Source organism: Delphinapterus leucas, chromosome 3 (genome assembly GCF_059928025.1).
Source record: "Delphinapterus leucas isolate spDelLeu-1000000601 "Yukka" chromosome 3, BTC_Dleu_Yukka2, whole genome shotgun sequence".
NCBI lineage: Eukaryota > Metazoa > Chordata > Mammalia > Artiodactyla > Monodontidae > Delphinapterus > Delphinapterus leucas.
The window spans coordinates 79,557,585-79,583,038 of NC_143131.1; the positions used below are offsets into that span (position 1 = coordinate 79,557,585).

General features: G+C 41.4%; 1 protein-coding gene across 17 annotated transcripts in view; it reads left to right on the forward strand.

Moving 5' to 3' along the window:
• CAST (calpastatin) overlaps positions 1–25,454 on the forward strand; it is a 129,311-nt gene that overhangs the window by 86,109 nt on the left and 17,748 nt on the right. For 15 of the 17 annotated variants that reach the window (XM_089909128.1, XM_022592333.2, XM_022592324.2 and 12 more), the window contains 16 exons: positions 2,576–2,644; positions 3,822–3,920; positions 5,439–5,519; positions 6,169–6,207; positions 6,699–6,791; positions 6,937–7,026; positions 8,334–8,435; positions 11,719–11,802; positions 13,079–13,126; positions 14,293–14,388; positions 16,062–16,157; positions 19,714–19,815; positions 20,290–20,373; positions 22,640–22,690; positions 22,860–22,931; positions 24,048–24,146. In XM_089909128.1, the coding sequence (XP_089765254.1) occupies positions 2,576–2,644; positions 3,822–3,920; positions 5,439–5,519; positions 6,169–6,207; positions 6,699–6,791; positions 6,937–7,026; positions 8,334–8,435; positions 11,719–11,802; positions 13,079–13,126; positions 14,293–14,388; positions 16,062–16,157; positions 19,714–19,815; positions 20,290–20,373; positions 22,640–22,690; positions 22,860–22,931; positions 24,048–24,146 (1,305 nt within the window). The remainder of the gene's footprint in view (positions 1–2,575; positions 2,645–3,821; positions 3,921–5,438; positions 5,520–6,168; positions 6,208–6,698; positions 6,792–6,936; positions 7,027–8,333; positions 8,436–11,718; positions 11,803–13,078; positions 13,127–14,292; positions 14,389–16,061; positions 16,158–19,713; positions 19,816–20,289; positions 20,374–22,639; positions 22,691–22,859; positions 22,932–24,047; positions 24,147–25,454) is intronic. The other 2 variants (XM_089909129.1, XM_089909130.1) reach the window with 2 other exon arrangements.

A 25,454-nucleotide genomic window follows, 5' to 3' on the forward strand; every position in this document is an offset into this window, starting at 1 on the left:
GGAAAATGGATAAATTTAAGACAGAGGCTTAGATCTCTTAGAATAGGTTTAAAATGTAATTTGAACCTATTCTGAGAGATTTGTAAATGTAATTTTGTAACCTATTTGTAAATGTATTTTTCAAATTTTGATAATTTGAAAATTTATGCCACACATCATCTAGCCAGGGTTATCAGTAAAATCTAAGCAATAAAATTAGGCGAGGTTTATACGGAATTCTGCTGTGCATTGACTTGTGCTACGACTTGTGGCAAATCATTTCACTTTTCTTTGCCTCTGATTTGTCTCCCAGAAAACGAGATTGGTCAGATCTGCTTTTTCTTTTTTAGTCCATACCATGTGTAAAGCACTGTGGACTGTGGTCTGACTCTGCAGGACACTGAGCTGCAGGCTGACCCCTCTAGGGGTGGGATAAAACTATGTACCCAGGACTGCATTCAAGGCAGATTAAGACAAGTCCCCACAGGGAGCTGTTTGAGGAGAGAGGGGGTCTGTCTGATTCGGGGGAATCCTTGGGGACTCTGAGTAGATCCAGTTTAAGTTTGGCATGAAAGGATAGCTAGGATTGCAGGCTTGCAAACATAACAAGGGAGAAAAATATAAAATGTGATCTGGGTACAAAGTGCATTATGGTGTGGTTGAAGCACAGGAGAGGTAAGTGGGACTGTAAGACCAGAAAGACAGGTCGAGGCGCTGCTGTGGAGAATGTAGAGGTGTGTTAATCCATGTGGTAGTGATACAACGGGCAGCAGGTAAGCATTGAAGATTAGAGAACAGATGGAGAGATGCGATTAAAACCAAGCGATTAAAACCGAAGAATTAAGCGACCGCAGTGGCTGGGATGAGACGGAATAAGAGATCTTAAGGTGGGAGGCTGGTCAGGGGCTGTTTCAGTCATCCTGGGGAGTCCAAAGTCAACCTAAATTAGAACTGGGATAGAATAAGTGAGCGGGGAGCAATGCAGGAGACGTTGCAGAGGTAAAACTTTCAGGTTTTAGGAAATGAGTGGCTGCAGTGTGCAAAGGTGAAATAAAATCTCAGATAACCTGGGGCTTCAGCGTCTCAGTGAACCAGGTTGCTAACCCTAAGGTGAGGCAAGGGAGGCACCCACGGCCAGGTTCGTGCCAGTGCAGGGGCAGCACCTGCAGGAGTGAGCACCTCTTAAGTGAGCCCGCTCCTGATTGTCACTGACAGGTGGACAGAGGTCAGAAGGAGAACTGCTGGAGACAGGAAAGTGATACCTGCTTTTAGACAGGTTGAATTGAAATGTCTGAGGTGCCCCAAGAGAGAGGCGATTAGCACATTGTTTTGGAGTCCAGGTGAATGGAAAGGGAGAAGCAGGGAGAGAGGGGAGAGTGAAACTGAATGAACATCTGCATGAGGTTGTGGTTCAATCAAGGAGCTGGATTCAATTGCCAGGACTCAGGCTCACCCTGATGCTCCCCACGGTCTCTTTAATATAACAAGTATAGCAATCACTTATTTAGTACTTATTTATATATCTAGTACTTACGAGTACTTAGCGTGTGCACAACTACTGGCTTTCATACTTTAATAGATGAATTAGTTTAATCCTCACAACCCCCTGCAGTAGGTGCAGTCACTGTCCTGGTCTCATACATGAGGGTACAGAGGTTCAGGAGGAGACGTGACCTGCCTGAAGCCTCCTGCGGCCAGTGCGTGTGGGCTGGTGTGCAAACCCAGACTGTCGGAGCCTGTGCTCTCCACCTCCAAGCTCTGCTGCCCAGATTTCAGAGACCTTCACAGAAGACAATTCCCTGTTGTCTTAAACCCAGCGACTTCACCAGTTCGTTCCTGCCTAGCCCTGAAAGCATTTGGCCCCTGACCGTAGAGAATGATTGCCTAGGACCACCAGTACAGGCAGAAACATCAGAAACATGTGTGTGGCAGGGGGCAAAGCAGGAGAGATGCCAGAGGTGGCAGAGATGCCAGCACAAAACGGGGATGGTGCTGTGAGAGATGAGAGTCGGGAGAGGGGTGCTCACCAGAGTAACTCAGAGAAGATGATGTCTGGGTAAAGGCACGGGAACTGCAGATTGGAAAGTTATTGACAATCATTGATGGAACAACTGAAGCCGTGGTGGGAAGGACATTGATTTTAGGGAGATGAAAGAAAGAATGAGCGATGAGCTACCAAAGCAAGGCAGGGTGGAGGTCTTGATGTGACCGAGAGAACAACATCTAGACATAATGGCTGCTTGTAATAAGAAGGAATTCATGGGTGTTGCAGAGATTAGCTGTGGGCCCTGGGAGAGGCAACCAAGAGCAGTGAAGAAAGAGAAGGGCAGTCCTGGATTCAGATCTCAGTGCTGTCCTTTACTGTGTGACCTGGGAAGTTACTCAACCTCTCTGAGCCTTGCTTGTCACATCTCTAAGTGAGATTAATATTATCAATATTAATATTATTTATGCTTTTCTGAAAAAGGATATAACACATAAAGTGTCTGGCACAGATCCATGTTATGTTATAATGTATTCATTTTAAAGTCTGTAATATTATTGAATTTTATAAAGATATATGAGGAGTTTTTCTTTCTTTCTAAACCCCCACCAGAATAAAGAAAGTAAATCATTAATGTCAGCCGTACCAGTTGAATCCAAACCAAGTGAACCCTCTGGAAAGGTATGAAGATAGCAGTGCCTTTTTACATATTTATTCATAGTCTCTGTGTCTATTGTGATCTGATTTCTTGAGGGTAAACAATATGAGGTGAGGGTAACTTAAAGGACCTTTTTAATGAATTATTGTTTGAAGCTAATATGACTGGGTTGAAAGTGGGATTTTCTCATGTATGTTTGTAACATTTTACATTCTAACCCTGTGTTCTGGAAACTCCAGTTAAGTCTCATGGAGTTTACATTCCAGTTTCCCTCCTGCAAATGCACCTTCTTTAACCAGAGGTGTCACTAAAGAATGCCAGGCACTTCTTCATTCTGAAATTCCCAATTGAATCAGTCTAAAGCTAACAGGCCTCACATTCTATTACACAATCAGGTGAGTTCCTAAAGTTGTAGTGGAAATATGGTAGTTGCAAAAAAAAATGTAAACAATCATTTTTAAGCTGAGTTATATAGTAAAGGGTCTTTCCTCAAATTGTTTTCCCCTTCAAATGTAGCTTATTCTTCACAATGAATCATTCTTAACCTCAGAAACAGGATGGAGGCACTCTTTCATTCATTATACTGAGTGAAGCCCATATTGACAGAATAAACTGTCACTTCTTGTAAATTTAACGGCTCTTTCAGGGAATTTCTATTTGTAAGCATCTTCAGACAAGCAAGTGAACAAAAAGCCACAAATGAATAAAAGAACACAGGGCAATCCATTTTTGAAATATATTTTATTTGGAAGAGGTGGAAATGATTGATAAGCAAAAATACTAAGCATTTCCTCTCTTGCATATAGCAACATGATCATAATTCTCTGTAGTTTGTTTCATTTTTTCTTTAAACTATCAGTACAGTGGTCTGGCAGCTGTAATGAACCATACACTTGTCCATGTAGTTCATGCCTTTAGACTTACTGAAATTGTGGTTCTTAACCTGAATGTGGCTTTCTATCTTGCCAACCTAGAATCTGTAGGTTGGAACCTAGAACCTAGAACCTAGAACCTAGAATCTGCCAACCTAGAATCTGGGACTTTAAATAATAAGTTCTATTACAGACGAGATTTTAACCACTTAAGAACTTTTGGTGTTTGGTATTTTTCTACACAGAATTTTTTTTTCAGTAGTTAAAAAATCAAAATGAAATATGTGTAACAAATAACATTTACATATCCGCGCTTTTTGTTTTCCAGTTAGGCATGGATGCTGCTTTGGATGACTTAATAGACACTTTAGGAGAACCTGAAGAAACTAAAGAAGATAATACAACATATACTGGACCTGAAGTTTTGGTAAGTGATCTTGATGTCGATAAAGATTCATACTTAATGAGTAGGAGAGCTAGTAGGTCATGGTCATGATGCACAAAAGAATATATAGTGTTGTGCCACTTGGAGAGAAACAGTATGCTGTCAGTATCAGTAATAGCAACTGAAAATTAGTGTTGTGGATGGAAACTGTCCTAAGGTGGCTATGCGATTCCGTTGATCAGCAAATACTGATTGATTGTCTCTGCTGAGACTGCAGCTGGGATATAGTCTGTTGGATCACAGAGACTTATTTTCTTTCTTCGAGGCTTAAGTCCAGTGGCCTTCGACTTATTTTAGTTTCCAGATATTTCCCATCTTATCACTTGAACTTATCTTGATTTCTAGATATTTTCTATCCTCAGTTCATCTCTATTCCCGATTCATAAAAAGCAAGAAAGTTATGTTCCTTGGCATTAATAAAAGACATTCCATAGACTGTAAGAAAATATTGCAACAGTCATAACAAAGGATTTGTTTCTAGAATTTATGAAGATTTTTTAAAACTGAGAAAAAGACAACCCAATAGAAAATTAGGAGAAAATTTAGCCAATAGACACATGAAAGTCTCCCTAGTAATTAGGAAAATGGTACTAAAACACAGAGAGATAGCACTTCATACTCATCTGATTGGCAGAAGTGTAAAAGTCTGACAACTGGCCCAGAGCCTGTGGATGTCACATGAAGATGTGCACACCCTCTAACCAGCAATCCCACGTCTAGAGAGACTTGCTGAAGGGAGCCTTGCCCAGGTGTATAAGGAGTTCTAAGAACAGGTGAAACATTTGGAAATGATTTTGTTCAACAGGAGACAAGATGATATAGTGGAACACTTTATAGTGGTTAAAATGGCTTATTCATGTATCAGTATGGATAACATTACAAAAATATAACTTTGAATTAAAATAGCACATACCAACTGACATAAGAATTTGATACCATTTATATAACACTTGAAAATAGGCAAAGTAATGGTGTATATTGATTATGGGTATCTACATGTGGAATAATTGTTTTAAAATATACTCAACTTTACATTGATGGATGTGATAAAGTTCAGGATGATGGCTATCTCTGGAAAACAAGGAAGAGGGATTGGATTGGAGAGTGCTAAAAAAGAAACATCACTGATTTTTTTCTTATTACGTACAAAATAACTAGACCTGTTGAGTTATATAGAAATTCACTGTTATCAACTGCTCTTTTGTAGGTATAGAAATATTAGATAATGAAAAATATTTTTAAATAAAATGCATTTTATATATGAATGAAATTTAATATAGTGGTTTGAATATTTTATAGCATTACTAATGGGTTAAGCCAATTAAATATGGGCAAGTATTTGTGGAAACTTAGAATTTCAGAGTTGTGTAAAATATTGGCTTCTAAATGATTTATATTTACTCAATAGTTCCATAAATTAATAATGCAATAGTACTTTGGTTTAAGAATATGTGTATAACATTCTCAGCTAATATCCTTATGTGTACGGTTTTCTTCTAGGATCTGATGAGTTCTACTTACATAGAGGAATTGGGTAAAAGAGAAGTCACACTTCCTCCAAAATATAGGGAACTTTTAAATGTAAGTTAAACAATCATTTACTTATACTTTATTGTTTCTTTTTGGAATTATAATTTTTATCACATTAATATATCCAGTTTTTTTAACTTAGATAATATAATGGGCGTGCAAAACTGTCATTATTCTGAAGCTCACTGTATTACTTTGGTAGGGCTGCCATATCAGAGTATCACAGACTGTATGGCTTAAACAGCAGAAACTTACTGTCTCACAGTTCTGGGGGCTAGAAGACTGGAATCAAGATGTGGGCAGGGTTGGCTTCTTCTGAAGGCTGTGAGAGGAAGATCTGTCTCAGGCCTCTCTCCTTGGTCTATAGATACCTACATGTGGAGTAATTCCACATCTTCTATGTGTACATATCTGCATGTTGTCTTTTCTCTACGTGGAACTCTGGGCCATTTCCCCCTTTTATAGGAACACTGGTCCTATTGAATTAGGGCCCCTTTTAATGTTCTCATTTAACCTTAATTACCTCTTTAAAGGCCCTGTCTTCAAATACAGTCATTCTGAGGTTCTAGGGGATAGGACTTCAGCATATGAATTTTGGGAGGACACAACTCAGCCCATAGCATTCACTGAGCTATGCATTTTGCCAATTGTAAGGATTAATTTTGCCTTCTCAGCATCATCAAATTAATATTTGTTTCAGAAAAAAGAAGGGATCACAGGGCCTCCTCCAGACTCTTCGGTGAGTTCACATAACTGTCTTCTAATATCAGATTTAACACTTTTTATATCTTTGGTTGGGGGGATAGAGTTATCAATTCTATATTTTGGGATTATGACTATATTAATCTCTAAATCAGATGAAGTTTCCATCTGTTCAGAGAATGGGGGTGGGCCTGGGGGTTGTTTCAATGCGTGTGTATTTCCTAAGTAGTTTTTTTGAGGGAAAGAAGAATGGGGACAAGAAAGTTTTAGGATAAATTAAATGTTAATAAAAATAGGATGAGGATATCCTAACATGTAATATGTTGAGAAGAGAGAAACAGGAAAATAATATTTATTGAGCATCCAGTTTCCTCCCAAACGTAGGCTTTCATCTGAGTTATTTCGTTGATCATCTCATTTGGTAGTCAAGGAATTGCAAAAGTACATTCTTCGTTTGCTGGGTTTATAATCTGATCTGTCACTTGAATGATTCCTGCGTGTGACCCGTCGTGCCGCCTGTTTCTTTAGAAACCCCTGGGGCCCGATGATGCCATAGATGCCTTGTCATCAGACTTCACCTGCAGTTCTCCTACGGCTGATGGGAAGAAAACCAAGAAAGAGGTATTGTTTTTAATGTAATGAGGGAAACTTGTTAGAAACCATCTCATACTTTAAGACAACAACAACTTTTTAGTTCTGGTTATTACGATTTGGTTAATACGTTTCCTTCTTCTGTAAGTCAAATCTTTTGTATTTTGTTTTTCAGAAGTCTACAGGAGAGGTTTTAAAAGCTCAGTCAGCTGAAGTAATCAAAAGCGCTGCTCCACCCAAGGAGAAAAAAAGAAAGGTGGAAGAGGTATAAAAAAATTACTTCTTTAAAATTAAGCATGGTCCTCCTGACAGCAGTTGCTTTCCGGAGGCTCATCAGGCTGATTGGGGAGGACCCCAATAGTGCATCCCACCTACTGAGCAGCTTTGCTCCCTCGGGCCTGTGTAGAATAGTGAAACCAGCCAGGGTTGTATTGGTCATCTCCAGGCAGGCCTGCTCTGTTTCTACACATGCTTAGGGGTGATTTCAGCACACTTGCCTTGGTTGTGGAATAAGATTATCTCACCAACACACTACACAGAAGAGCAGGATCCCAGAGGAACTGCACTCTTGGGACATCAAATCTTCAACTTGATTTTCTAAAGGAGTTTGAGTCCTGTGAATCACTAGGGGGATGTTGTTATAGCTGCTTCTCTCCACCTTAACCACAGTTGACTATAACTTAATCCTTGTGAATCCTGAAAGGTGGCACTGCAGCCCTGGGCTGGATGAGAAAATATGCCCCATCTGCAGATGGTCCAGATAATCCAACGAGCCGTTTCTTTTTTTTTTTTTTTTTTTTTTCCCGGTACGTGGGCCTCTCGCTGTTGTGGCCTCTCCCGTTGCGGAGCAACAGCCTCCGGATGCGCAGGCTCAGCGGCCATGGCTCACGGGCGCAGCCGCTCCGCGGCATGTGGGATCTTCCCAGACCGGGGCACGAACCCGCGTCCCCTGCATCGGCAGGCGGACTCTCAACCACTGCGCCACCAGGGAAGCCCCAAGGAGCCGTTTCTGTTGCTGCTGCTCTGCCCCTCGCTCCTGGGGTGGGCGGTTTATTTTTATCTGGCTTGAGGAGCAGCGAGAGCACCACACCCCTGGGAGTGGGAGTTCCTACAGCCATCAGCCACTTCAGGGCCCCCTGCTTCCTGGGCTTAGCCGTCGTGCTGAAGGACAGGGTTGTCAGAAGTCATTTTTAGAGACATTTTTAGAAAAAGAAAAGCAGGATACTGAAAGTTTACTTCTTGCAGCTTTTATTTTGATATAAGTATTTTATAATATAATTATTATTACAGTTACACTTCTAGCTTGCTAAGTAAGAGGTGAAGTGTACCTCTGAGAGCACTGTTACTGTAGAAACGAGTCCTAAGCCCCAGTTTTCACTCACTGGTAAGTTCTTCTTTCTTTCTCTCTCTTTTACTAGGTTTTAAATAAAATTGCCTTCCTAGAGTCCTTCCCCAATCCACAACTTATTCTTAGAGTTTTAAAATTTTGAATTTCACAAAGAAATGGGTGGATTGTTTAGGTTGAGGAGATGTTCTCTTTTTAATGTACAGAATTTTTTTTTCCCCTCACAGGACACAATGAGTGATCAGGCACTCGAGGCTCTGTCAGCTTCGCTGGGCAGCCGGAAGCCAGAACCTGAGCTCGACCTCAGCTCCATTAAGGAAGTCAATGAGGTACTGACCTTGGAGTTCACATGCAAAACCTGTTAGTCTTCAGGTTACAAGGTTACAAAGCTAATGCATTACACATGTTTAGAATTCTTGTACCATTTTTATTTTCTTAGAGATTTTAAATGAACTGTTCTTTGTCCTGCCTTACTTTCAGGGTATGGCTAATTTAGATATTTATTGCTGGGGAGTTAGCAACCAAAAAGGATATTTCAGTGTTTGTCTTGTTAACCATCTAGAATTTTAATACTTAAAATGAACACTAATCTTTTTTGCCAATTCTCAAACGACACCTGGCTAAACAAGATAACAACGAAGGCAGTGGCCTGGTGACAAATAGTTTTGTCTGCTCTCATGGAAATTGGACATTTGTATTTTCAAAAGGTTCCAGGTGCTTCTCTTTATAAGGAGAGAGGGAGATGGTTGCAGATGGGGTGGGAGATCCTTTTTGTAACTACGGGGGAAAATGTTGAAAACTTGTCCCAAATTAGAATAAAATCAAGCAACAATTACTTTATAACTGGATTTGCTGCGTGTTTAGAGTGTGCTGCTGGGGAGAGTTTACCCCACCACACGCCAAGACCTTAACACGCCTTACGAGCCCAAGCAAGCTTGTATTTGGCAGAAGAGAGTGTTCATATTAAATTTCAATTTTTAAAGAATTGTTGAACTGAGTCCTCTGGGGGAAAAGAGGAGGGAAGGCATAGAGCCGCCCTGTGGGCATCCTTGGCCAGGCAGTGTGGTGGTGGTGGGGACCCTCAGGGGCACCAGCCTGTCAGCTCAGGGTGGGAGCTGGCACTTGTCGCTGTCACAACGCTGCTGCCTCCGCTGTCACTTCCTGTTCTGAGTCACCGGGGAAGGTGAGTCTCACTGACTCCCATCAACGCCCCCTGAGTCTGGGACTGCCCTGGTCTGAAATGGGCCAGTTTCTATCTTCGACTTTCTCTGAGGTCTTGCCGGGCGCAGTGTGGCACGACAGGCTTTGCGAAGGCGAACACAAGGGAGCAGGGGAAGCAGTCCTTGTCCTCCAGGACCAAGTAATGTATTGGGAGAAAGGGAAACTTTGATGACAACATAGTGCGAGGTGCACAATGTCTCAAGGAAAGGGTGGTCCTGGCAGGACCCTTGCGGTCCATCACCAAGGGCTGCATGGCAGCCAGCCAATGGCACATCTGCCTCAGGCTGTTTACAGATGGTTAAGGTGATTTAAGAAGATGATAATTTGGGGGCAGAAAGTATAAACATAATCCCAGGATGAAAAGACTCTTAGAGTGACTAAAATCAGTTAGGTAGATGCAAAAAAGTTATGTAAAAATAACTTTTAAACAGTTTGGGTTTAGGGATGCATATAAATGTATTAAATTTCCTCTAGAAAGTTAGCAAACTCCTAAAATTTGAACAAAAAGGACTATTCTACTCTTAACACTAGTTTTCCTTTTTAATTGTGTACAAAGTGTAAAGATTCTCCAATCCTCTGGATTCTTAAGTTGAATTTTTAGCACCTGATGGTGAATTCACTACTTCCTGGGTAGTCTGCTGTGATAAGGCTCATAAAGGTCGATATGTGATAGGAGTCCACGGCCACTCCAGCACGTTCCGCACCAGGTGATGCTTCAGAGAAGAGGTCCATGCATACTTGTCATTCTCATAATGTATCATAATGCATTTATTCTGTAGTGATACCTCATTATTAATCTCCCCTATTTCTAGTGTAGGTACCTAGTCTGGAACTATTTCAATTCAGGGGATGTTTGTTTTCACCTCCTACTGGATACAAACCCACAATGCAGTCATTTAAAGAATATAAAGATCAAAGAATAGAAAGGATCTAGCTGTGCATGTGACTCACTGTTCACAAGCCTAAGTGGAGAGGACAGTCCTATACAGGTGACTCTTTCATGAGGACTGTTTTATAGCCAATGACCTCACAAATCCCTGAACTGGGGAGTACCACTATATAACAGGACTTACTTCATATCCTGCAGTAGAATGTAACGGGAAATATTTTTTTAAAAATCCTTTCATCCCAGTTATTATTCTATAGAACAATACAACTGTAATTCCAAAGCCTAGAAAAGTACCTGGCTTATTAAAAGTGCTCATTAAATATTTTAAAATTAATCAACTAAGCATTCAATGGAGAACCACAATCTTAGGCTGAGATGTAGATGGGAGCAATAGGCTGAGCTAGAATCAGCTAAATACCCACGCCACCCACCCCCCCAGCACACACACTTTTGTGCCCAGGAGCTCCTTGATTTGTGATTTAAATCCATACCTTGATACAGGTACAAATTATTACATATCATGGAACTTTGCATTACCCACCAGGAGTTTAAAATCAAATGTTATATCCTAGAAGCCACTGATCTGCCATGGAACTGCACTTTTATTTGTAATGCATTTGGTTGTGCATGGTTCAGTAATCCAGTGACGTCTTGGTGTTACTGAAGGGAGTTCTTTTAAAAGCAGTAAAACCAGGGCCTCCCTAGTGGCGCAGTGGTTAAGAATCCTCCTGCCAATGCAGGGGACACGGGTTCGAGCCCTGGTCCGGGAAGATCCCACATGCCGTGGAGCAGCTAAGCCCATGTGCCGCAACTACTGAGTGTGTACTCTAGAGCCCGTGCTCCGCAACAACAGAAGCCACTGCAATGAGAAGCCCACGCACCACAAAGAAGAGTAGCCCCCGCTCGCCACAACTAGAGAAAGCCCGCACGCAGCAATGAAGACCCAACGCAGCCAAAAATAAATAAATAAGTTTTTTTTTTTAATAAAAGGGAAAACTAATTATCCTTGGATCAGCCAAGATTTGTGATGGGATGCCTCTCCCCTTTCTGAACCGTGTTTAACATTCATGAGAATTGGTTGTTTTCTCCCCCTTAGATAACTGCCTCTTTCAGTACGACAGGTGGAGGCTGTAAAATAATTGCAGCCAGCTTGTGCACTGTGCTTACCTTTCTTCAGAGGATATCTTATTTAATTTTCTCTGCTGATCCTTACAAGTCAGCAAGCTAGGTAAGGATTCTTAGTAGCCCCATTTTACAGCTCAAGAAACTGAGCCGAAGAAAGCCTAGGTGGCTTCCCAAGGTCATAGAGACAGGGCAGGGACACCTCCCCGGGATTCCTGGCTGTGTTGTTTTTTTGTCCGTCACCCTACACTGCCTTCCTCCTAACTGCTCACCGGGCACTTTAATCTGATTTGGTCTCCTCCACGACACCCATGGATAAAGTGATGTCTTATTTCACATGTATTATCAAAATGCTTATTTTTTTTCTCCACCTTCCTCAGGCAAAAGCCAAAGAAGAGAAACTAAAGAAGTGTGGTGAAGATGAGAAAACAGTCCCACCAGAGTATAGATTAAAACCAGCCACGGTACGTTGTTTGCCACGGTGTGTGACAGCAGCTCACTCCTCCTGCCTTCGCATCGCATTTTGTCCTGTCTGTCCCCATGATGCTTAAGGACGTGTCTGATATTAACTCTGAAGACCCTGAACGCTTTATTCTCTGTCTTCTACAGTTGGACCCTTTAAAAGAGGGTTTCCTAAGTAATGACCGTGTGGTCATTAAAATTCCCTCAAATTCAAGTGTTTCAGCTGTTAACCATGCTTGACATAGGTCCTTAACCTTAAAGCAGAGGAATAATTTGGGAATAATATTTTCTCTAACTGCTATATAGATAAAAGCACATAGATCTTCTAAGCGGTAGATAAACATACAGTGATTTACCAGTATCCTCAGTGAAGATGGTTTTGTTATTGTTGGTTTCAGTTTGACGTGAGGATGATGGACTTATTCCTGTACTTATATTTGTAACTTATCTTTGAAATGATACACTTAAACATATGGTGGAAAATAGCTACAATGCTTATATATGGAAAGTTTCTCATTTTTTAGAAACATTCTAAATTGTGAATTCTGAAAAACCAGTTTTATAGGAATGATATCTTACCTCTTCACCCTGGGTTGGAGAATTGAAGCTTTTTTCAGTCTTTCATTGATGTAGCTGCATCTTTCTAGCCAAAGAACTTTTTTAAAAATTCTACTTCCTTATCCAAAAGATGAAAATTATTTTTCAGTAATTTTTAACTTAATTTTATTTATTTATTTATTTTTGGCTGCACTGGGTCTTCGTTGCCGTGCGCGGGTTTTCTCTAGGTGTGGCAAGCAGGGGCTACTCTTTGTTGCGGTGCACAGGCTTCCCATTGCGGTGGCTTCTCTTGTTGTGGAGCATGGGCTCTAGGCATACAGGCTTCAGTAGTTGTGGCACGCGGGCTCAGTATTGTGGTACACGGGCTTAGTTGCTCTGCAGCATGTGGGATCTTCCTGGACCAGGGCTTGAATTCCCCATGTCCCCTGCATTTTGGCAGGTGGGTTCTTAACCACTGTGCCACCAGGGAAGTCCCTTCAGTAACTTTTAAAGAAAAGTAATTGCATTATATTTTATAGCATTTGGTTTCTTGATTTTTACAGCTCAACTCCTTATTCTGATACTTTATAAAAAAATTAATTTGAAACACAAACTCAGATATATGGCAAAAAAGAAAACAATCTCTCCTCTCAAATCCTGGAATTTCTAAAACAAACTTAATGGGAAAAGAAAGCAAAATTTTCTATTCATTTTAAATGTATTTTTAATTTCACTTTACAGGATAAAGATGGAAAACCACTCTTGCCAGATGTTGAAGAAAAACCCAAGGTTAGGAAATAAGTGTTTTTTGATACTTAGAAAACAATAGAACTGTAAGGTATAAACAGATAATTTTGACAGACCAGATCTCACTGTAGAGACTTGCATGCCAGCCTACTATTAAGGAGAGAGGAACTTTTGACAGCAACACCTGGCTTAGATCTCTGACTCTTTTTCACATATTTTAATGATTATTTATCTCACGAATTATTACTAAAATATTACAAATTTACAGGTGATGTTCGTTGAACATTAGGAGCCGATATCAAGAGGGCCCTTAAATTAGCTTGTTAGCACTTTGTTTGAGCCTAATTACAGCATCAGGTGCTCTAATGGTTGTGTGCTGCCTTTACTTAATTTGGTGTTCATCAGCATAGCTACCTATCATGATGATATTAAGCAACTACATTTATTAGTCACTTACTATGTGCCTGACACTACACTAAATGGTGTTGTGTGTTATCATTTTGAGTCCTCACTGAATGAGGAAGGCACTATTATTATTCCCATTTTACAGGTGAGGAAGTTGAGACACAGAAGGATTCTGTAAATAGCCCAAAGTCAAACAACTAGGGAATAGCGAGGCTAGGACTCGAAACTGGGACTCTATCCAACCCTGGGGCCCAGCTTCTGAGTTACATGCCATCCTGTCATAGATTAGAGCATGTGGAGATTTTGACTAATGACAGGAAACGAATAATACCACTTCACCTGAAGGAACTAGGGATAGCAGAACTTTCCTGCCAAAACCGCATGTAGTCATAGGGAAGGAGTATATGATCTATGTTTCCTCTGACTTATTCATAAGGAAAGTCGCTGGAAGTAGAAAAAACCATCACATAAGGAAAAACGATAAAGATCTTCATTGGAACAAACAGGCAATCTTATTTGAGCAAAATTACTCTGAAATTGAAGTATCAGGAAAACTTTTAACTAAATAAACCGTTAACATGTTTGTGGTACTGAGGTGTTTAGTATTCCTTATTCGTTGCATGACACTTACCTTACATTGATAAATGAAACATATACCCTGTATAAATTAACTTTTGGTTTTAGATCCTAAAATATGACATAATATGTGTTTACCAGAAAACCTTTTTCTCTATGAAAGCTTTTTTCTTTTATCAAAGTAAAAATAATTTTCTTCATATTATATAATATTTCTTATGTTACAGCCCCTGAGTGAATCAGAACTCATTGATGAACTTTCAGAAGATCTTGACCAATCTAAGTGTAAAGAAAAACAATCTCAGCCAACTGAAAAAACAGAAGTACGTTTCTAAAAATAAAAATCGCCAGTTTTTGTTGTTTTTTAATGTTTGTCTATAATCTTAAAAATGTGAGACCAAAACTTTTAACAGGAAGTGGCTGATAAAAAGGCCCATTTTGCCATCTTTTTTCACATGCAGTTTTCATCTTGCCTGTTTCTGGATGTGCTTTATTTTCCCAGGCTGACCCTCATATTCTTGCGGTTTAAGTCCTTTAGTTAATTATTCCTTCAGGAAGATATTCACACCCATGCTTTTCTTTCCATTCCTGCTTCTGTAACTGACCCAGTTAAAGTTGTCATCACTCGTCACCTCAAGATGGCAATGGCCTGTGTCTTTGGTCTCCCTCCAGCCCATCCCATATGTCCACCAGCATTATTCTTTCTCAAGCATGTTTGTAGCCACAACATTCCCCTGCTCCAACCCTCAGGAGTTCCCATTCCCTACAAAAAAGTTCCTGCTCATGTATTTGGGCCCCAGCTTCCTTTCATGCCAAGATGTGTCCCCCTATCACTAAACTCAGATTGTAAGTACTTGTGTGTTTTCCAAGGCTTTTCTCATATGGTTCCTTCTGCATAGAATAACCTCTCCAAATTCTAGGTCAACTAAAATCGTAGTCATCCCTTTAAGGCTCAGCTAAAATATGGCCTTTGTCTCCTGCATTTCCGTCCCCAAACCTTACCACCCTTCCAACTCTTGTTAAGCAGAACACAACACACCAGGGAGGTCTGTCATGCTTTCTTTATATATCCCTGTTGAGGCATGTTGCAAACAAGATTTTAGCCGCACTGGTCTTTACTTCTAACATTTATACATGTTTTTAAATAGTACATTCCTTGACAGAAGAGCTCGTGCCCTGTTAGTGATCATCTGCTGAGCGCCTTGCATCCAGGACGGGCTTCCACAAATGTCTGGGTTAAAAGCAGTCTGTTCGAAATGCTACTCTTGTAACAAAATAGCACAGTGATTCTCAAACTTCAGTACACGTCAGGATGACGTGGAGTGTTTGTTAAGGCACACATTACTGGGTCCCAACCCCAGAGTTCCCGATTTAGTATGTTGAGGTGGGGACCAAGAATTTGGATTTCTAACAAGTTCCCCGGTGGTGCTGAGGCTGCTGATCCAGGGACCTCACTTTTAGAACCCCTGGGATAGTCTTACTACCTTGCATTTGTACGTAGCTATTTACAATTTACAGGGTGCTCTTAGATATGTAAAAATGAGGTATTTAAATGAAATATTGTATTGCATTTATCATTGGTATTATTGTTACGTATTATATGATGGCAAATAATATAAATAATAATAGTTGATAAAATTCACTGAGCTTACTGTGTTCCCAGGTACTATGCAAAGCACTTAGCCTGTTTTATCTCATTCAAGGCCCCTATCAACCCTTGAGATGTAGGTACTATAATTGTCCTCATTTTGCAGATGTGGAAACTGTGTATCAGAGAGGTTTAGTAACCTACCTAAGGGAAGAGGTGAAACCAAGGTGAAGTAATGGTAGCTGAAGAGTTTCAACATGCCTTGACTTATTTACTGCTCAAAATCCTTGGGCATTCAAGAAAGTCATGCTCACAGCATATGGTGTAGCAGACTGTATTGTTGGTCTATCATTGTTCAGTCTTAATAAATTTCTAAAAATTCGTCATTGTACCTGCTTCTTTCTGCAGGAGTCTCAGACTGCTGCCCCTACTCCTGTGGAAGCGGCCGTGCCTCGGACCTCCTTGTGTTGTGTGCAGTCGGCCCCGCCCCCGTCAGCCTCGGAGGTGAGTGGTCCTCTGGGCACTGAGAAATGTCTTGAGAAAGTAATGTTCTTCCTCCCCTGCCCTTTCTGCTGTGTATTACCGTCATATTACTTTATTCTAACAAAATAAAAATAAAATCTTAGATAGCTATATTATCCTCTGTTTAGGCTTCTGGGAGGAGCTAGAAACTCAGGCTAGATTTAAATTTTTAATTCAACTGCTGCAAACTGTTTTGTTTTGTTTTGACCTTCCGAAATTGTTTCTAGCTCCTCGGCTACTGTGGTTAATCATGCTTCTTCACATTCCTGTGTCTTTCAAGCTGATTTGATGTCCCACAAATAGCCCGATATTACTTTTTATTGACTCTCCCGGTGGAATCATCTGTACCTTTGTCATCATGACTCCTCTCGCAACTGAAGGGAGACAGGTGGACTCACTTCCTTTCCCCTTCCTTCTTTTCTTGCCTCTCCCTCACTTTCTAATTTTTCTATAAAGTATGATATTTAACTAGTTGAATCTGTTTTCTTTGGAATGCAGTGAGTTTTGTTTCCATTAGCAGGTAGAATCTGACTCAGAGAATGACAGCTGATGGAACTATGTTTCTCGTTAGTACAGACTTAGTGAATCTACACTCTGAGTAACTCAACTTGTTCTAGATGCTTTGCAATATCCTCTCATTAAATTTTCACAAGGACACTGTGAAGGCTGTTCTGATCACGTCTCTCTTATAAACAAGGGAAATGAACTTCGAGTTGACCTTGAGCAATTCACTTAACCTTTCAGAACCTCAGCTGAGATATAAGATATGGCCCCTGCTCTCAGCCCGCTTCAGGTCTAGTTTGGATATGGGCCAGGTTCAGGCTTACAGTTTAGTTTGATCATTCTCATATGGGAAAAGGGCAGCAGGAACATGGGTGAAGGAGCTGCTTTCTAGGAGGAACTCGAAAAGGTTTGCAGGTGGAGGACAGGATCCTGCTGAGAAGTGGGAACAGCACTGTTTTCCTGGGGAGACCAGCAAACCCAGGACAGCCCAGCACAGAGGTGTGGAGCCCTTCAGGTATTGGGGTATGTGCATTTAGTTGTTTGAGAGAAGAGGGCCTTGAAGAAGATGTAGGACAAGAGTCCTGGGTACCCTGAGTGGCTGCTTCCTGCCAGGGAAATCCTGGGTGCCAGCTGCAAGTCCCCTCACAGTCCAGGGTCTCCCTCCTGCCTTAGGACGTGACCTCCTTTTTATTTGGTGGGAGAGTCTCAGGGTACCCTCCAAAAACTTTTACATTGTGGTATTCAGGCACAGGCCACAGTGGTAAAGAATAGGAGAGGAAGAGAGAATCTGGGAAGAGACTGGTGGAGGAAGTAGGCACAGAGGCAGTGATTGGAATCAAAAAGACAGTAGCCAATATTCCAGGGCAGAACTCTTGTGACCTAAACATGTGTCATCTACCTGTTGTGTCAACTGTGACTGCCAGGGCCTTAGAGCCGAGTTAGTTCCTTTCCAGCTTTATCCTGACTGTAGAGAGTTGAGCATTGGATTTTTAATGGAGAGAAAAATAAAAGAGCTCTTGTTTTTCTATTCTCTGACTGCCTTTCCTGGGCCTCTACTCCACCAACTCTGGTTACCACAGTTGCCGAGTTTATCATCACTGAGGTCAGTTGGCATTTCTGGGACTGTGACACCCATGGGAGCCAGAAAGAATAGCCGCAGAGTGTGATAAAGGTCAGAGAACTCAAGAGAGGCTGGAGGATCAGTGAGCAAAAGGAAACAGAAAGCCCAGGGGAAGGAGATGAATGTCTGCCCTCTGCAGTTCTTGTTGTAGAAAAAGAAAGTTTATTGAGCAAATCCAAAGACCTGAGTTCTAGTTCTGAACCTGACAACAAAAATAGAAGCTTTGGGGCTTCCCTGGTGGCGCAGTGGTTGAGAGTCCGCCTGCCGATGCAGGGGACACGGGTTCGTGCCCCGGTCCGGGAAGATCCCACATGCCGCGGAGCGGCTGGGCCCGTGAGCCATGGCCGCTGAGCCTGCGCGTCCGGAGCCTGTGCTCCGCAACGGGAGAGGCCACAACAGTGAGAGGCCCACGTACCGCAAAAAAAAAAAAAGAAGCTTTTGTCATTGGTCCTGTTTCCAAATTCTTTAGCTCTTAAGACTGCTGCTTCTCCTAGCTTTTCTAACTCGGTTTCACTTATTTCTTGAGCCAAAGGGCACAGGCTTGGGAAGCGGTAGTTTCCAAAGATTCTGCAGCAGAGAGTAGAAAACAGAAGTGTGAGCAGGTGACTTGGATCAGGTAGCAATCAGATTGCTTGGCTAAGACTTGGGGACCGCTGCAGCTCTTAGTTACAATCCCAAGCAGGTTGGAAACATCAGGGATGTTTGTTGCCCCCCCAGAATAAAATCTATTCAGTGTCCAACCACTAGATGGTGATAAATCACTTTCCACCCGACGGCCCTTTTTTCACTGGTGATCTTTACTTTTGAGGTGCAGCTTAGCAACACTTTTCTTAGGACGATGGCTAATCTGTATAAAACAGAAAGACGCTTTTACTCTAAAATTCCAATATGTACTCCATGTGAAGTCATATTCTTTTACAATAAGAATAATCTTTGAGACTGTTTAATTCAGGAGCTTTCACACTTTTGACCAAGACCAGAGTTGGAAATTCATGGATTCTGCAACCCAGGACCCACACAGTAGAACAATAGTTTAGTAAATGATACTTATCCTTGGTATGCATGATGCATTCTATTTTATATTCTTCATTTAAAAAGAGTCCTGACCATGAACTACTAAATTGATTTTAAGAGCTCATCATGTATGGATCATGACCTGTGGTTTGGAAAAAGCTGGATCTAGTCCTCTCTTTAGCCCAAACATAACTTATCCTTTATTTTCTCTTTATGCCATTAATGTTCTGTGTTCATCCAGTTTCATTTTAAATACCACTGTGGTCAGAGCTCACTATATCACAGGGAGCACATTTCGTTTTCAACAACTGGACCCCAGGTAGACTGTTCTCATTGGGCCACTCGGGTTAATAAGTCACAGGCCGTCACCTGAACTGGCGTGAATCCACTCTGACCAGTAGAAGCCACATAGAGAACACAAGCTTCTGTGCCTCAGTAGAGGCTCAGCTGAAGCCACTGCCTCCGGGGCCCAGCTGTTTCACTGGGAAGAGTGTCCTCTCAAGGGCTTTTCTGAAAGCTTTCCTGTGCCATCTCTAAAACAGTCACATAAAGATCACTTCTTTCTTCTTTCCTGGCTTTCAGCTTCTGTGTGGTGTTACCCATTCTCTTAACTTCCTAATTTCTGAACCAAAACGTGGGTTAGATCTTAAAAGTTTCTCAGTGTCAGTACATAAGTTGCACACACTTAATGTTTAACATAAGAAACTTGCTCTAACTTTTAACACTTCAGGATTTTTAAACATAGATTCTAATTCAGTTGATTTTTTAATTATTAAAAGATGACATGTGCTTCTTATCTAGGCCTGAAATAAGGCTATGCCCATCTGAATTGTTTGTTGTAGTCTCTTTTAAAAGGAATGCTTAACCACCTACTTAGTATACCCCGTGATGTGCTTTTAGGAGGGCATGGGGCCACGTGATGCTGTAGAAGCCTTGGCTGGAAGCCTGGGGATAAAGGAAGCTGGTCCAGAAGTTGGAAAGCCTGTGGAGGATAAAGTCAAGGTAATGGCAGCTCGGATACTTCTAGAAAAGAATTATCGCTGATCACCCTGACTCCCCAGATAACTCAGTCATTTTTTAAAATTTCCTACAACACATGACCAGCTGTCTTTCTCTGTTATTGTGCATGTCCTGTTTATTAAGCAAACCCTGAGTGAGCATCAGTGTTTAGGTGCAGCAGTGGATGGCTGGCGTGCACGTATCAGAGTTCTGAGTCTCACCTTGTCCACCTGCAATTCCATTGCTGAGGAGTCAGGAGAGAAGTGGCACCGCCTCTACCGCTCCTCACGACTGCCCCTTAGCCCAGCAGGCTAAAAGTGGTGCTGTCTGAGCCTGCTAAACCAGGATACAGTGTCAAAGATGGAGTTGCTGTAGGAACCTAACAATGGATTTGTTGACCTCAAATTTAGTCACTCAGGCATCCACTTTATGAGAAAAAGATGTATTAACAATGAAGATGGTTTCATTTTTATTCAGGAGAAAGCCAAAGAAGAAGATCGTGAAAAACTTGGTGAAAAAGAAGAAACAATTCCTCCTGATTATAGATTAGAAGAGGTCAAGGTAAACAGGCTGGCATCTTTTTCTAATTTATTTTAATTTATATTGAATTTCATATACATGAAAAAGGGACATGCGAACAGACCTGGGATATAAAGATCACGTTTCTTAGTATTTCTACACCAAATAGTATCAGTTCACTAATATCCTGTTTGCACACCAGCTATGAAACTAAAATATTCCTAAGTGGCCTTTTACTCCTCCCTTAGGTGAAAGAAATATAATGTCTTAACTACCTACTTTTTGCCTGTCTAATAGGTGGCTTGTTAGAATACCAGAAGCAGAGAAAACTTAGGAAACCTTCATACAGATAGGAAAACCAAAATGAGCAACAATCACTTCCTGAGGAAAGATTTACAAACCTTAAATATAAGTTGACAAATAAGAGAGCCTACTTGACACTGAATATAGTGAGTGATAAATTGACCCATTTCTTTTATTTTGAACGTAGCTTGTACAGACCAAGTGACAAGGGGGAGGCCGCTACTTAAGAGATATGCCACTTCATGGATAATGCAGGAAAATCGGATTGATGCTCCTCGTATGCAGCAGGTGTACCAGTCCATTTATTTGGCAAAGGCAGGAACTATACTGAGCTTTCCCTGATTGAAAGTTTATTATTCTGGATACCTTTAGTCTGCTTCCTTTCTGCATTTCACAATTCAGTTGAAACCATGGACGTCCTATTCATTTCGGCTTGTTCGTTTGCAAGGTTCTTAGACTATGTGGCCCTTAAGCAGCTGTCACATTTGAAAAAAGGCGGGTCAGGTGCCCGTAACTCTCTTCAGAGTAGGAGGTTGGCCACTTTCTCTCTCCTTTTGCTGCAGTTTTTAAGAATGCAGCTCATGAGCTTTCCCGACCGCTCTGTTCCGCGGTAGTTTCATCCTTCTCTGAACTTGTTGATCCCACCCATTGCTACTTACCTGTAGCTTTATAGCATTTCCAGGTGCTGGCTTGATCTCTTGTTTAAATCCTATGTTGTTCTTCTTCAGCTCTGCTCCCATCAGGCCTCTTCAATAGATTCAGCTCCCTGAGGGTAGACCACAGGTTCCCCCTTCCAGACACGGGATGATCTCAGTTTGAGCGTGGAGCAGACGTGCCCTCGCCCCTGCTCCTGTGCGTCACTTGGGAAATGTGCTGCCTTTGCAGCTAAAGGATGGTGGAGAGCAAGCCTCAGGCTGTTTCCCTCCTCACTGAACAGTGGTCAGAAGGTATATGTGAACGTGCAGAGGAGGTGGAAATGGGGGTAAAGGAGTTTGTCAAAAGGGAAGCTGGTGATACTCTCAACCATTGCATCTCCTTGAATTTTAACAAAACAAAAAACACCTTGACCAGTTTATCAGGAGAAGTACACGGTTGACCCTGGAGCAACACAGGTTTGAATTGTGTGGGTCCACTTATATTCGGATTTTTTTCAGTAGTAACACTACAGCACTATACCTTCTGCAGTTGGTTGAATTCATGGATGCAGAACCACAGATACAGACGGCCGAGTATAAATTATACACAGATTTTTGACTGCTTGGGAGGTCCGTGCCCCTAACCCCTGTGTCTTCCAAGGGGTTAACTGTGTGTTTAAAGAGAGAATCTTGCACTTCTTTTTGCGTGTGTAGATACATGGGATTTACCATTTATTTATAAATCTTCTTTTACTAAAGAGCCCCAAATGCTTTAGCGATTTTGTCCTGTTACTCAGAAGTGGCACTCAGAGTCATTTGAAGGTTGGCATCATCTGAGCCTCAGGGTGAGCTCCCTGAGGGCAGGGATTTGTCTGTCCTACTTTCTGTGGTATTCCCGGTGCTTAGTAGAGGGCTTGGCGCAGAGGTAATTCAGGATGTGCTGCCTCTACAGTTAACCAGCTTTTTCAAGGCAACTTGTGCAAAGCCCACTCCCCAGGCAGGTGAGGGTCTCATCCCCGTGCTCCCTCAGTGTCCTGTGCACACTGTCACAGCCCCACGTGCCACGCACTACATTAACTGTTCACGTGCTCCCCCTACAGTAGTGTGGGCTTCTGAGGTTGGCAAGCCACGCTCTATCCGTTTGCAGCCCCCGTGCCTAGGGAATGCCCGATGTGTGCCAGCTGTTTGTTGACATGAGCTAATCAGAGGATATTTCCTGGTGAGAGAATCTATTTCCTGAAATGATGAATCAAATTTGTAATGTACAATATCATCAGGTATAACCTGTCGACCTCTTATAATGTTTACAAGGTGCATACGTAGGATACACGTGAAATGACTCAGTGCCATGTTTCTGTCCCCCTGCATAGGATAAAGATGGAAAACCACTACTGCCAAAGGAGCCCAAGGAACCACTCCCAGTAAGCAAGCCAGTTTTCTCTGAGTGTATCTCTCTCCTTTGGCCCTGATGGTTAATGCGGGGAGGGCATAGCTTTCTGTGGAATGAGTTGATCAGCATATAAACAGTGACAACATTTTGAAGAGACTGATGAGGTGGTGTTTGTTGATACATTTCCTGGTTCTTTGCAGCCCTTGAGTGAAGACTTCCTCCTTGATGCTTTGTCCAAGGACTTCGCCGTTCCCCCAAGCACTTCATCTCTTGTAAGTCTTCTGAGATTCCTGGTTTTATTTCCGTACTTTTAGGGTAGCAGAAATAAATGGAAACTTGTGACTTAGAACCTGATGTGGGAGCTGAGGAAACAATCACAAAATTAATGGCCCTCAACCCACTGTAGCTGTAAAAAATGTGTTCCATTTGAAATATTGGTCCAGCACAGTGGATGTTTTCGACCGTGTAACTAATTGAACCAATGAGCATGCACTCTATCACGTATACCTATGAAAAGAGAATTTAAAATTGAGTTGTCCAATACATTTGAAAAATAAATGCATAAAAATATGAAAAAATACTGAAAAGCATTTTTCAGTATTTTTAGGGAAGATTAACCCAACTAAACACCGGGATTTATTAACAGTAATGACAAAAAATACAGTTCTGATTCAGAAAGTGAAGCCACAGGCCAATGGGAAAGAAATCCAGAAATGAACACAAATGACAGATTCAGTGTTTCTTTAAAATGAGAAAAGAAATCATTATTTCAGAAAGATTCTAGAATAATATACCATTTAACATTAAGAAAAAAATGATACAACTGAAGCTTCTTCATCCCATATACCAAGTATTAAAGCAATAGTAGCACATAATTTTATACCTAATACATGATCAGAATTAAAATGTGATAAATCTCTAATTTAGGCAAGCAAGGCCATGGGAAACAGGCATGGCCATTCGTTGCTTGTGGCACTGTGAATTTCTAGCAACTTTGAGAGGGCACTTGGCAGAATATAGCTAGCACCATAAAAAGAGCCACTTCTAGAACTTATTCAGAGCAATTAATTACAGAGAAGAAAGCTGAAAACTCCAAACAACCTAAACGTGCAACAAGAAATGTATAAACTACAGTACTCTAAATCAGTGGCTTGTTGAACGTTTAGGATAATAAATGGGAATAGGAAATTGTATAAAATCATGTGTGGAATAGGACGTAGAATAAAAATGGCTCTTAAGATGCTGTGTTGCTGTGCTTCCATTTGGATCAAGAGAAAAACAATCAAAAAGCTATACTGAGAGTTGTATTTAAGAGATGGTATGTGGGCATAATTTGCATACACCATATTACCGGTCAAAATCTTTTTTTGTTTGTTTTCTTACAAAAGCAATTGGAAGATGCTAAACTTTCAGCTGTCATCTCTGAAGTGGTTTCCCAAACCCCAGCTCCAACCACCCACTCTGCAGGTCCACCCCCAGACACTCCGGTAAGCAACAGAGTTTATGAGTACTTTTTTCAGCAGCAACAACAAGGAGAAAGAAAATAGGACTCCTCCTCAGAGTAAATGAAAATCAACAAAATTGTTAGGAAGAACAGGCACCTTCCGTTTCAGAAGAGGTAAGACTGGTGAGACAGGGAGATGACAGAGAATATCTAAAATGATTAAGTATATAAAACAATGTATGTGAAAGTATTTTACACACAGTGAAGGAGCTTAATATTATTGTTGCTTTATTAGAATTGAAGTACAATAATGTGCATTGTGTATATGTTCAGATTATTAGATTTTTAAAAATTATTTAGCTTTCCTGATAATTGATGTTCTCCTCCTTTATATTTTTCCTGATCCATGCTATAATACTACTCATTATTTAACCTCAAGCTTACTTTAAGGAATTGCTCAGTGTTTGAGCTTCTCTCTGCCCCCAAAATTCACAAACTCCTCATGGAATAGCATTGTCTTCCTCCCATTCACACCAGTAAAAACTTGTCATTTTCATGCTAGTAATAGAAGAACCTTAGTGTCAATATTGTTTTAATTATTTACATGTAAGACTGTGGGACCAAAGCTTTTCCAGACTTCCTTGATTGATTTTCTTTGCAGTACCAAATTATACATTATCCAGGAGACCATGGCACATCAAAAGATAAAGAGATGGCCCTAAACCAGATCCCCATCTCCTTGGTTGAGAAGAAGTGCCCCGTTTGCTAGTTGGAGATGAAGTAGCTTTAGTGAAGTCAGCTATGCTTCCTTTCCTTTTGATGAAGCATCAAAGCTTACTTAGTGCTGTACTCTGAGATTCTGAGTGAATTTTCATCCTGTTGGGTTAATGTGGGATCATCTGAGAATATCCAGAGGCACAAATGACAAAGCCCAGACCCAGCTGTGGGTAGCACCATTATTAGCTGCTATAATCCTGGGCTCTAATGAAGCACTTAAAACCAGTAAAATGCCCTCTCTCCATGTGTCTGTGTGTGTGTCTGTGTATGTACACACAGCCACAATGACAGAAGTCCCTGTGCAACAGAAAGGAAGGCTGCCATTTACACTTCAATTCTTTTTTTTTTTTTTTGCGGTACGCGGGTCTCTCACTGTGTGGCCTCTCCCGTTGCGGAGCACAGGCTCCGGACGCGCAGGCTCAGCGGCCATGGCTCACGGGCCCAGCCGTTCCGCGGCATGTGGGATCTTCCCAGACCGGGGCACGAACCCGTGTCCCCTGCATCGGCAGGCGGACTCTCAACCACTGCACCACCAGGGAAGCCCTACACTTCAATTCTTAATACTCAGATTCTA